This window comes from Centruroides sculpturatus, unplaced genomic scaffold, assembly GCF_000671375.1.
Source record: "Centruroides sculpturatus isolate CEXI.00-Female unplaced genomic scaffold, Cexi_2.0 scaffold30, whole genome shotgun sequence".
In the NCBI taxonomy this organism is placed as follows: Eukaryota; Metazoa; Arthropoda; class Arachnida; order Scorpiones; family Buthidae; genus Centruroides; species Centruroides sculpturatus.
Window position 1 is genome coordinate 550,030 of NW_019384755.1, and position 14,266 is coordinate 564,295.

Below are 14,266 nucleotides of genomic sequence, written 5' to 3' on the forward strand. Positions count from 1 at the left end.
AATTCAATTCAGTAATATTTTTTAAAAATAATAAAGTATTAAATAAGATTAATTATGTAATTTAATTAATGTATAATCTGATTTAAATAATTAAAAAAACATAATTAAACAATAAAAAAAATTTTTTATTATAATTTACGATATTAATTGAATTATAACATTTTAACATAATCGGATTATCAATTTATTTTTTTATTTATTTTTCTTTTGTGTATTTAAAGAAAATTAATTTTAATATTTAATTTTTTTAATTTTAAGTTTATATTATATTTTGATTTTATGTTGTAACCAAGAGACTTTGCGCATTGTTGTAAAATTACATTTATCCCAGTTAAAAAAAAAACAAAAAGAAGGTAGTCAATGTGTTGTCAAGCTTAATTAATGCTAATTAAATGACAATTGTGAAGCTGTCGATTGTTCTGTTAAATAAGATCAAGTAAAATTTGGAATTATCCAAGTTTCAATAGTTAAGTCATTCATAGAATATGAACAATGGTTAAAGTATAAAGCTCGATTCAAATTTAAAACAGCATTGTCTTTACTCGACAAATGAGAAATCATAGAATTACACACGAAATCCTTTGTCTCTCCTACACTTTTCGTATGTTAAATATAGTTTTTTTGGTTGCAATTTAAAAAAAAAATGTGGATCTATAAATTTTCACTGTCTTTCCTTCCTTACGAAAACGGAGTTATATAGATGAAAGCCGAGAATAAATATGGGTAAGATAAGGGAAAGAGGTCCCGACTAACTACAGTCGACCCCCCTATAAGATCATTGATTTTTCCGTTTTATCTGAATTACATGTTGTACGAGTCACTTAGATTTTACAAATATGTGAGCCGTTCACAGCCCGGCATACATATTTGTAAAATCTAAGTGACTCGTACAACATGTAATTCAGATAAAACGGAAAAATCAATGATCTTATAGAGGGGTCGACTTATAGGGGGTGATCTTATAGGGGACGAAATTCCGATATAAATCGGAAGTCACGTGATTTCAATTCAAAATTTTTCCACAACAGAGTTACATAGATGACCGGCATGACTCTGTTGTTATCAGGAAAAGTATGATGTACAGTGGCAAGACATTACTAATTTGAGATGGAGAGCATACAAGAGAATGATTAAAAATTGCTACCAGGCATTGTGACGATGTCGTTATCTCTTAAAAACCTAACATAATTATCTACTTACTAAACTAATACTTAAATAAACGTAATTTATATTTAATTTAATAATTAAAACTAGCATTTTAATCGCTAATTCAAATATAATTTCTTCGTGTAAATAAAAAAAATTCTACTTATATTTCAGATTCAATATTTTAGTTTCAATGTTTAATATTCTACTTGTGTATGTATACGTATAATATAAATTTAGGGGGGAAAAAATAAAAATAAATAAATTTTTTTTCGAAATATTTGTGAATTTTAGTTTGTCATTCAATATTCTTCGAGTAAATTGATAAAGTAGCTTTTCATTCTAGCGGTTCTTCTAATAAAAACTGTACTACTACATCTTGAAAATCTCTCAAATATTTATTCTCTCTCGTGTATCTTTTTTTCCTTCCTCCCCTTGCTCCATCTTTGTATAATGTATGCAACATGCGTGCCGTTCTCATCATCTAAACACAAATACTTCAAAAATAAATCATTTTTTTCCTTGTCTCTACACATTTATATTTTTATTAACGTTTTAATTAATATTTTTTGTCATGTTTAAAGTTCATTTATTTATAAATTAACCGGTTTTACTCAATTAAACCGTGTAGAGATGCGGTTTTCCTTGGCAACGTTTTCTTTGTCAGTTCTTAATTTGGTCTTTTCTTTAATTTGTTACAACCTTTAGATACTTTAATTCTGTCTAATTAAATTTATATTAAATTTTCTATTATTTCGAAAATGGCAAAGGTGCTAGAAAATGCTAGAAAAATCGTTTCTAGTATTAAAAATCTTACTTAAGGTAGAGATAACTTGAATTACTTAAGCTGTACACTTGATCGAATTTTTTATAAAATTGAATAGTAGATAGAATTTTGAATTTAAACACGTTGAAAGGGCAGTTTCTAAAAATTTTATGCCGTTGAACTTATTCTTCAATTCACTTTTTGATGTCTACATTTTTATGATATGGCCAAAGATTCGATTTTATTTTCTGCTAAGATTTTACGACCGAATATAAGATTGTTGTAGGTTTTATTACCTTTAAAATTCTCGAATTATTATTATTTTTTTCTATTTTGGTTTATAAATTTCGTCTGTTTGTGCCCTAAACAACTTAGAATTCGTATAGTTTTATACTTAAAACTGTGGAAAATTTTCTAATCTATAGTTTAAAAATTAATTTTCGGTTGATTTTTTTTTAATTTAAACGTAATAGAAAAAAATAATCGAATAAGAAAAACTTTATAATTCTTACCTGTGGGTAGATGGACAGCGTGACAAGGTGAGAGACGATTCTCAGACGGTATATTTTCTGGCAGCAGGACCACCTCGTATGGATCTTCCGTTTCATCTGCATAATGTAAATTTTCTAAATCCATGTCTGAAGACAGCTCATGTTTCGTGATGACGCCTTCTCTGCCTTTTACCGAACTGTTGGAAAGCCAACTAAATAATGTCAACACACCTTTCTTCCATGCTTAGAAATTGCCTAGTCATTGGACGACATACAATGACGTCATGATAGAGGAGATTCTGTTGCTACTGGCAACGTCTGTCATCGACCATCCACCATTTAGCTTACTTTCCGAAATTTCAAGTCCACCAAGAACATTTCTCACGTCGTCAACTTTCGATACGAAATTTATCAATTCGAAAATAATAATAATAATTTAAATATTAACCATAAGCGCAGTTTCTTCAGTTGTTTCTATCAAAGGATAAAACAATTTACCTATCTTTTGTTAATGGACAAACAAGATTTAAACATCTTCCATTATCTTTAATGGAAAATTACATTTTATTGCTTCACTTCTTAATTGATTAGCGCAAAAGGATATGAAAATCTTTGTTTGCTAGACTTATATTGGTAAATATGACTAATTTACCTATTAAATAGTCAAGTTTTGCATAAAATAAATTGATAAAATGCAGAAAAATATGAAAATTTAACAACTTTTATTCATTTTAAATTGGTTTACGTTGATGTTTTATTAATCAAATAATTGGAAAATGACATTTACTTTTAACTTTCTATTTGAATAGAAATCATAGAGAAGCTGATCAAAAACTAATATAAATAGAATAATCTCGTACAAAAAAATATAACTTAATATATCATTTCTGTGGAGCTTTGTAAATTATTTTATCGTTGAAATACAATTGAGGGGAAAAAATGTCAGATTTTTAAAAATAATTATAATTTTGAACTTGGTTTTATCCTATTAAATTTAAATAACGTGTGCAAATTCAATTAAAGAATTAAAGGATTTTGTAATTGCCTCATTTAAATTCCTACTAAGCTTGCATTATTGTGAGCCAAATGCATAATTTACAGCTGCATGATGTTTGATCCTATTTTAAAAAAAAATCTGTTGAGCCAAACTCTTAATCTGTTTTCTTATAAATATCTTAAAGATTTTAGATAAAATATTTAACAGATAATGAATAATTTTTATAGGTATTTTATATTAATTTACACTAATTAATTTTTCATTCTACGGTAAAGTTGTAATAAGAATTATTATTATACTTTAAAAAAGTTTTAAATATTTTATTTTCTAATTTATTTTTCTTTGACTTAATTAAATTAAAAACAAATAAGATTAATCGTCGATAAGTATTTAAAAATGTTTTTTTAAGTTGATGATGGAAGATGTATGAAATCTTCGATTATTCATTCAATTTCTGATATTTACTGAAGACAGTAAACATAAATAATGCATACAACTTGCTAACATTTTCCAGATCAATAGAAGAAAAGAAAGTTTAGTCACAATGACAAGTCGAAAAGTATATACTTTTCAAGCAGAAAGTTAATCTAAATGATGGATTGATACGAAAAATATTTAATGTTCTTCTAACGTCAGCTTGTGATCGTGTTATTTTATCGTTAAATGTGCAAAAATAAAACTTTAATGATATCAGAAAGGGGGAAAAAAGCCATAAGAAATATATAACATCTGTTAAGATGCTTCATATCTGAAAACTTAGATGCCAATAACTAATGGAAACTGCGATAGCTTTAATGATTACTTCGTGGCACTTGTAAAAAATATATTCGTTCTCAGTATTTTAATAATTTATGAGAAATTTTAGTAAGGTTATTATTTATTTATTGTAGAGAATGAACTAACAGAACAAACGTTATTTTTTTTAAACATTATTCATTAAATATATTATCTGAAAAGTTCTTTACACTTTAAAATATCTGATTTGGTGTGTAAACAGTGAAATTATTGTAACTACAGTAAAAAAATTTATTATAAATTTTTTATTTTTATGTGTAAAATCTTCTCATCTCTATCATTATTTACATATATTATACGAATTTTTACAGTTTTTACATAATTTATATCAATTTTTCTTTGTTAACTCCGTCTCCAACCTGAAATTTCTATATCGGATCATCACAGAAAAAAATTAAAATTATTTTTGGGTGAAACAAGATCCATTCTAACATATAGTTACTGGGCATATTCGTGTTTAACGTGCATCAAAAGTACAGTAAACATGTAAATTGTTTATATAAAAATTAATGTAAACAATTTACACGAAATGCAAGTTTACTATACTCTCAACTTTTTAAATAATCATTAAATAAAATTATTTTTTAACAAATCTTTTAAAGAATTCTTGAATCTTCAATGTACCTCATTAGAAGAGGACAGAAAAATAAACAAAAAACGCATCGGTAGAATAGTGTTAATGAATGGATTTTAAAGAAACTTTACCAAAACAATTATTGATAAATGTAGAGACTTTCTGTCTGTATTTGTAAACATTAAAAACAGAAAGAATTTATTCGGTAAAATTAAAAGAATTTAATAATGTAAATCGATGTTTTTATACTCCACACTTTATTTTTTTTCTATTTTTTTTTTCCTCTGTTGTAATCAAACTCATTTCTTATATTGCTCGATAATATTCTTGTATGATGAAATTCTTTTCTTAAATAAACGATTTTTCTTAAGAAGTTTCTCGCCAACATGCAATTTCCGTTATTTAATGCGTTTTGTTTTCCATTATATTTTTATCCCTTTTAGAAAATTTATTTATTTAGTAAATGTCTCTCTTTCTCTCTCTCTCTTCTATAGAAATTTCTTTCTGTCTGCCCGTCATTTTTCTGCAATTTTTAAAAAATTGTATATCTATGAATTCCTACTGTCGTCCGTCCGTCCGTCTCGCCTTCTTTAATCTCGAGAACGGTGTTAGATAGATGAAATCTGAGACCGGATATGGAAAGTTTAGGGGAAGGAAGCCCGATTAACTTTATACGAACTTCCGATATAAACCGGAAGTCAGGTAATTTCAATTCAAAATTTTTTTCTAGAATGGAGTTACATAGTTGTTGTCAGGAAAAGTATGATGTACAGGGGCAAGACACTACTAATTTGAAGTGGATAGCATATATTTTAAATTAAATAAATTAAAAATATGATTAAAAATTGCAGCATAGATGTCACAATAATGTTTTTTCTCTTGATTTTATTATTTATTTATCTTTTATACATATATTGAACAAGCGAATGTTAATTGCATAATTTAACTCCTATCTTCGTAAAATGAAGTGGTAAAACTTGTCGAAATTTTTAAGTGGTAGTCGGTATTAATTATTTCCTTCTATTCTCAGGCACTTGAACTTCTACAAACTTTACTTATCTCGTATCGATTGGAGTTCTTGAGACTAAGATAGCTGTTTTTGAAATATTAAATTGTCATGTTAACGAAGACAGATGAAGTTGGAGAGCACTTCCTTAAATCCTCTTTCCACGCTGCATTATTACGTATTATTCCTGTTAGCAGTTTAAAAATATCGTTTTGAGTCACGATTCTAGACAAAAAAGTAAGATAGAAATAAAAGTAAGAAAGTTTTCTTCTGATAAATATTCAAATAACTTTATTGTTATTTTTTTAAAGCTTAGTTTACTATCAATCATTAAGAAAATTCAAACTGTCAAAGATTAAAGTGGATTAATATAAAAACAAAATCGTTTACCCAACAATAAATATGTTTAGTTTAATTACAATAACATAAAATTTCAATTTTAATTAACATAATATAGGTTAATAAAGTAAAACAATGTTTATATTTTTCATTTATTACGTATTTACAATTAGAACTTACGTATAATGACACCTGTTTATTTAAAATTTTTCTAAATTTATATTTAAATTAATTATAATTATTTATATAAATAAAATCATATGTATATAATTAAATTTGGTTTGTCAATTATGCCGTGAAAGGGCTCATTGCTTTATATTTAAATGACTGGCAGCGTTAAAATTAGAAAAGGACAGACGTAAGTAAATAGCTTAAAATTGGATTTATAAATCACATTATAATTTTTTTCGCTAGTTTTTAAGTATTAAAGTTACCTAGTCGATTTGATTTAGTGTTAATGTCAAGAGTCTATTATAGAATTGATGGGATAAGGCAACGCAACAAATGGGTGATCTGTTCAAGGGGATTATCACCCGGAAGGACTTTCTATGGGAAACTGGCTCTATTTAAGTTAGACAAAGGAAGAAAATCCAGAAAACTCTATGTAACAAGCCCGTTGATGGGGTGCGAACTCACGACCATCATTGAACATAACCATTGACCAGTGTTCAATGGTTATGTTCGCTCGGCCACTGGTATGTGAATCTATAAAATTAGCCGAATGAATAAAACACTAAACATTAGTAGAACTAGTTAATCACGGGTTCGCGCATCACCAACGGGCTAGCCGTGTAAAGTTTTCTGTGTTTTATTCACGTGTCTGATACCTAAATACGGGCCATATTCTCGTAGAAAGTCCTCTCCCTTGGCAGATCTCCACATCTTGCATTGCCAAATCCTATCAATTTTACAATCCCATTTAAAATTACCAAAACTGTAAAAACTACGCGTAGAATATATTATTTTATTTAAAAAAATACAAAAAGATTTTTAAAATGATTATTAAATTTATCAGTAATAATGTTAAAAATATAGGCTATAACATAGTTTATCTCAATATCTCAATTTTTTTTAAACCAAAAGTTTAATTAATTTCAGGAGAACTTTATTATTTTCAAAATTACTTGTAATAAAATTTCTTTCTTTCTGTAAAATACGTCATAATGGCTCGGAAACTGGTATATATTTTTACATTTTTACCTTTAAGAAATTGTAAAATATCCTTATGTTGCAGTATAAATAATACAGTTGGTTTCTAATGGTTTTCACTATGCCATCATCATCAACTTTATTGACTTAAGGGAAAAACAAATTACCTCTGCATACCTTTCACTATACCATAAATGCGATCGTTTCGAAGTATTGATAGAGTTGGTAAGAATTTCCAACCGACTCGCTCTTACATTCAAGCATTATTGACGTCTGAGATATCGAAACTGCGCCCAAAAATGCCATCGAACGCGTCATTTTTGGACGCATTTTCCAAAATCCTCCCTAAAATCAAACATATAGTCGTATATAAAAGATATTTCTGACAAACTAAATTTATTAATATGATAGATTTGAGTGTGAAGAGAGAGAGGAGGAAACGTCATATGGATACTTGTACAAGCAATGCTAATAAAAGTTGGATACACATGACTAATTATATATAAATATACTATAGAAGTAATCGATTACTCGTTAATAAATGTCAATTAAATATTAAGAAAATTATCAAAAAAATGAATAAAAATAGACGAGAAAATTGTAAATAATTGAGTAAAGTCTTGCAATATCTTCTTTTTGCGTTGTTCTGAGCCATTCATCAATAATTGATCGATATTTTTAAAGTCTACCTTTGAAAATCCATCGATATATTGAACTGAGTTGGTATTGAATAAATTCTAAAGATCGATTTTCCTTAATAAGTTACGTTTCTTGCATTTTCATTTGCTTAAAACAATTTTAAAAAGTTGTTTTTTCTGAAATTGTATTCAGTACAATTTAAAATGCTTATTTCTGAAACTTATTTAAATTTAAACAATAGAAAATTTAACAAAATATTTTCTTTAAAAAAAATAGAAATGTAACAAGAATTAAACAATAAGCTTATTAAGAAGATTAAAAATTTTTAACTTTAAGAAGATTAAAATATAGTTTATTTCTATATATTCACGTACAAAAATTTAATAGAAAATAGCTTTTTTTTCCTTTTCCTGTATTGTAAGAAGGTTCAGAAAATAAAATATAACAAAAACTTATTTTTATGTTCAATAATATTCAGAAAAATCGTATTGTAGACGTAGAATTATCACGATCGTTGAACTCTGCTGAATGGCCTCTTGGTAATCCCACTACCATGAGGGATCCGGGTTTCAATTCAATCTGTATCCTTGCAATTTTTTATGAATAATACAGGTCGAACCTGGTTCCTATTCTCACTTGTACCAGCGAATCTTATTGTACATCAAACAGAGCTGTGTTTGATCTACAATAAGATTCGCTAGTATAAATTTGCTAATGCAAATTCTGTCGGCCATAGTTCAATTGTGTTAGTATATCACGATAAAAATGAATTCAACTCACAATTTCCAAAGTACAAAATCATAAAAAAACGAGCTTCATCGTAAATAAAAGTAAATTTTAGAGTTATAACTATTATGATTATACCACAGTCAATGGGTTATTGAAAAATATAAAAGTGATATTTTCAGTTTAATTTTATCGCGTGGTTTCGATTTAAAACATAATGTCCAAAAGTGTGCACATCTTATTAGCTTCTAATTAGGCTTCAATTGGAAAAAATTGTAGACCTATATCTTCCCACTGTCATCCGTCTGTTTATCTGTCCTTCCTTAATCTCAAGAAAGGAGTTAGATAGATGAAAGCTGAGATAGGATATGGAAATTGTAGGGATAGGAGGCCCCGATTAACTATACATGAACTTCTGAATTTTACTGGAAGTCACAGTATTGTAATTCAAAAATTTTCCCCTGTAAAATGTTAGATAGATGACCAACACGACTCTATTGTTAAAAGGAAAAGTATGACGTACAGGAGCAAGACACTTCTAATTTAAGGTGGAGAGTATTTTTAAATTAAATTAAAAATATGATTATTCTGTAACGTCTTTTCTTCTTCGGTTAAATTTCTCTTAGAAGTAGATAATGTCGTTTTATTCTAACATTTACTCTAAATTATAAAATTATTTGAATTAAAATAAAGAAAATAAACGTAGAAGTAATTAACAACCAAAGAGTGTGTACATTATTTTGGATGGAGACACGTTGTATATTGAATGCGATGACGTTAATTTTCCTTACTACGAACGTTCTGATTCTCTATAAGATGGGCAAAGTAAAATATTTCCACCAAAATTTTTAGATTCGCAGTTGTGAGAAGAAACAACCTACAAACACGAGATCAGATTCTTAAATCTTATCATGATATTTTATAATTATAATCAAGGTATAAATCTATTTTTAAATTATAATTTAATATTTGTAATTATTGAAAATATTATTATAAAATTAATATTTTGAATTTATTATTATTAACTTATAACCGACGATAAACCGATCTTTAAGTCAGAATTTCTATATGTTAAGCTGTTAAAATTTTAAATTACTTTTAAAAATTAAAATTTCAACTAATAAATATGACACTATTTTAAATGATTTTCATTTATTTCTAATCTATTTGTTAGAAATCAAATATATTTTATTTAATTTAAATTCTCCAGTGATAGAAAATATTATGTATGGAAAATGCGAACAATAATTGAACTGAAGTCACAAAGGAATACGAATTCTAAATTAAGGAATAATCGTTGATACTTTATCCTTTGCGAATTAATATACTTTATTCTCAATTGAGAAAGAATTGACATCGAACAAGCAAAAATTTTAATAAAGAAAAACTAATATTTCTANGGAGGGGACAGTCATGCACAGTCCTGAATTTTTTCCCGCCTGCAGGAAGCGTCTGTCTCTGGCAGTCGGCCTATGAGTGAGGACATGTAGTGAGTGCTCGTCGGATTCCACTAAGTTGGAAAATGACTGAAATTTTGCCAAAACCTTGGCAATACTCAAGCGGAAACCATTCGCAAGATTCAGCAGGCTTTCAGGGACGATCCTCGAGGCCAAAAAAAGATTGGCAGGTCCGCAGCAATGTCAAGGTCATGTTGACAGTTTTTTCAACTCCCGTGGGATGGCGTATTGTGAGTATGCACCACAAGACCAAACCGTTGCAAAGGAGTACTAACAGGAGGTCCTTCATCGTCTTTGTGATGCTGTGTGATGCAAACAACTGGATCTGTGGTCAACCAAAACTTGGCAGCTCCATCATGATAATGCACCCACCCATTCTGCACATCTGATTCGGACTTTCGTTGCCAAATACAACATTCCTGTGGTTCGTCACGCTCTGTGTGACTTTTGGCTATTTCCCAAGCTGAAAATGCCACTAAAAGGAACCCGATTTTAGTCAAGAGAAGACATCATGCGGAATGCGACGGACTGGCTGATGGCCATTCCAAAAGATGCGTTCCAGCAGTGTTTCCAGCAATAGCAGGAGCGCTGGGAGAAGTGTATACATTACCAAGAAGACTACTTTGAAGGGAATTAGGGTTTTGTACCTCAAAATCAATAAATGTATTTTTGCCGACCAAAGGTCCGATACTTTTTGAACACCCCTCGTATCATGCGTGTAATGTTTTGATGATAAATCCAATCATCGGGAGAGAAGAAAACCTGACAAATTAGCACCTTTAAGAGAATTCATATATGTTAGGACAAGTGCAAAAAAAAACATTAAAATGTTAAGGACTGCTAGAAAAATAAACCAGATCTGCCTATAATGGCAGGAAAAGAACAGAAAATTTATAAAAAGGTTTCAGACAGACAAAATTCAAGATGAAGACACTTCTGAAACCTTCTGTTTCAGAAGTGTCTTCATCTTGTCCTTTCTACACCTCAGGAAATAATCTCACTACAGAGTCACGCTTAGGGTTGCCACCTCAGAACTTAGTCTCGCCCAGAGATTTAAGAAACCAAAAAAAACCCCATATGCATACATATACAGTTTTTTTTTTTATTTTTTTCAATATTTTTTATTTATATAAATCCTGTAAAAAACAATTAAGTGTTAATCGTACGTCATTAAAGGTTGATGAAAATCGCGATAAAATTTTTTTGTGCGGGTAAAAATTTTTGAATTAAAAAACATCCAAAAATAATATATATATATATTATTTTTGGATGTTTTTTAAATTCAAAAAATATATATATACTTATATATGTATATATTTTTTTTTGAGGGTCCAACAGACCGTTTGTTATGTAATGCTATTTATGCCTTTAAGCCAACGACTACCACACTAGTAATTCGGTACACAGGGAAAGAAATATATGCGACGGTTTGCATATAATTTTGTACATATTCATTTCAACTTGCACAACCCGGAGAAATATTAATTAACCACGGAGGCCGGAGATAACTCACTCAATCCCGGAGTCTCCTGGTCAAACCCGGACAGGTGGCAACCCTAGTTACAATTATAGTTATGATAGAACACTCACTACAGAATTTGATTCTTCAAAGGGGTACGTAATTTCACAATGAAAATTTTCTAGCAAATTTTGATGTTTGGTGCTTGGTGAACTTTCGATGAACACTGGAGAACAGGAATCAGTTTTCTTACTGATTAAGGTACTGCTAACAAATAATACTCTAAAATGATTTAATAGATAATGGAATGTTATCTAAAGGCAAATAAAAATTACATTCAAAAAATTTTTATTAAATTTTTTATTAAATTATTTTCGTGAGATTATAGCTCTTATAGCTCTTTATCTCTTGGCTACGCCAGTAAAAATTGTAAGGAATTGTTAGCAATTTTTTTATTAAATTTTTTTCGTGAGATTATAGCTCTTATAGCTCTTTATCTCTTGGCTACGCCAGTAAAAATTGTAAGGAATTGTTAGCAATTTATACATTACGTACTCAGGTTAATGCGTGCCCACCAGTAGTCGAGTGAATAAAATCACAACAGTAGTTAGCTTCGGGTTTGCGCATGACCAACGGTTGGTCACGTGGATTTTTCCGGGTATTCTGCACGTGTCTAACACCTAAATAGGGCCAGTTTCCCTATAGAAAGTACTCTAGGGTGGTAATCCCCTTGACAGATCGTCCGTGTGTTGCGTTAACTTATCCTATCACTCCACTCACCTTATTATTTAAACAAAATAAAAATCAGATTTAAAATAATTAAATAATACATTTACCTTTTATAAAATCGTAAAATTGCATCTGTGGTAACAATATTTTCCATTTAATTAATAAAAGTTTGAGTAATAAACTTCAAAAGTTTATAAATAAATTCAGCACCTCAAGAAAACAAATGCCATGTAATCGCGTTAAACAAATTCATTATAATTAATATTTAATTTACCTAAATTGACCTTTGTTTATTTACTGGTTGTAGATAACAACATAGTAATATATCATAAGCGCTGTCTTCAATAGATTAGTTAAACACATTATCATATAATTGGATTCATCTATTAATTCTGATAACGTGATGACACGTAATAAAAAATAATTCATTCATGATTTTTGTCTCAAAGTAAATTCTATCCTTTCCAATTGTCAATACTGCGAGTCTCTTTCAATTAGGCCTGTAATAACATAGTATAGTGCGAATCATAAATATTCTATCGCGATATGAATAAGAACTAAAATCATTCTCTTTCGATATTTCTTAAAGAAGGAAATATAAAACATATTGTTCAATTATTCACGACTGGATTGGATCGTTGGAATAAAATAACGCAACACGTGGGCGATTTTCCAGGGGACTTTCTTTGGAAAACCGGTCCTATTTAAGTTCTAGACACGTGAAGAAAATCCGGAAAACTCCACGTGGCGCAAACCAACGACCACTAGTGTTTAGTGGTTTTATCTATTCCACCAATGGTAGCTATTCTCGAATGAGATAAAAATTTGAAATAATTCGAAACTATAGTTTAAATTTTTAAATATTGTAAATATATTTAATATTTTAAAAAATTCATCAACGAGTTGCTTAACTTTCCAGGTAACATTTTAAAATTTTGATGGCGCCATCTAGTATCTAGTATGATATTTTATTTAAAAACTTTTTATATTTTTAATTATTACAAATTGGCAAAAAGATTAATTTTAAGGGTAGAGATGAGTTTTATAAAATATATATATATATGCTAATAACGAGTAAAATCGTCATTAAGTCCTACCCCCATCGAGATGATACACGATTTTCCCCTCTATCTCTCCACCCCATTGNTAAACCAAAAGTTTAATTAATTTCAGGAGAACTTTATTATTTTCAAAATTACTTGTAATAAAATTTCTTTCTTTCTGTAAAATACGTCATAATGGCTCGGAAACTGGTATATATTTTTACATTTTTACCTTTAAGAAATTGTAAAATATCCTTATGTTGCAGTATAAATAATACAGTTGGTTTCTAATGGTTTTCACTATGCCATCATCATCAACTTTATTGACTTAAGGGAAAAACAAATTACCTCTGCATACCTTTCACTATACCATAAATGCGATCGTTTCGAAGTATTGATAGAGTTGGTAAGAATTTCCAACCGACTCGCTCTTACATTCAAGCATTATTGACGTCTGAGATATCGAAACTGCGCCCAAAAATGCCATCGAATGCGTCATTTTTGGACGCATTTTCCAAAATCCTCCCTAAAATCAAACATATAGTCGTATATAAAAGATATTTCTGACAAACTAAATTTATTAATATGATAGATTTGAGTGTGAAGAGAGAGAGGAGGAAACGTCATATGGATACTTGTACAAGCAATGCTAATAAAAGTTGGATACACATGACTAATTATATATAAATATACTATAGAAGTAATCGATTACTCGTTAATAAATGTCAATTAAATATTAAGAAAATTATCAAAAAAATGAATAAAAATAGACGAGAAAATTGTAAATAATTGAGTAAAGTCTTGCAATATCTTCTTTTTGCGTTGTTCTGAGCCATTCATCAATAATTGATCGATATTTTTAAAGTCTACCTTTGAAAATCCATCGATATATTGAACTGAGTTGGTATTGAATAAATTCTAAAGATCGATTTTCCTTAATAAGTTACGTT

At 28.8% G+C, this 14,266-nt stretch overlaps 1 protein-coding gene across 1 annotated transcript in view; it reads right to left on the reverse strand.

Annotated features, from left to right (window-relative positions):
• Positions 1-2,642, reverse strand: part of LOC111628707 (multiple PDZ domain protein-like) — a 40,767-nt gene extending 38,125 nt beyond the window's left edge. Inside the window, exon 1 of the mRNA XM_023372543.1 lies at positions 2,425-2,642. Within this exon, the coding sequence (XP_023228311.1) occupies positions 2,425-2,548 (124 nt within the window). The 5' untranslated portion in view covers positions 2,549-2,642. The remainder of the gene's footprint in view (positions 1-2,424) is intronic.
• Positions 2,643-14,266: the final 11,624 nt, after the last annotated feature.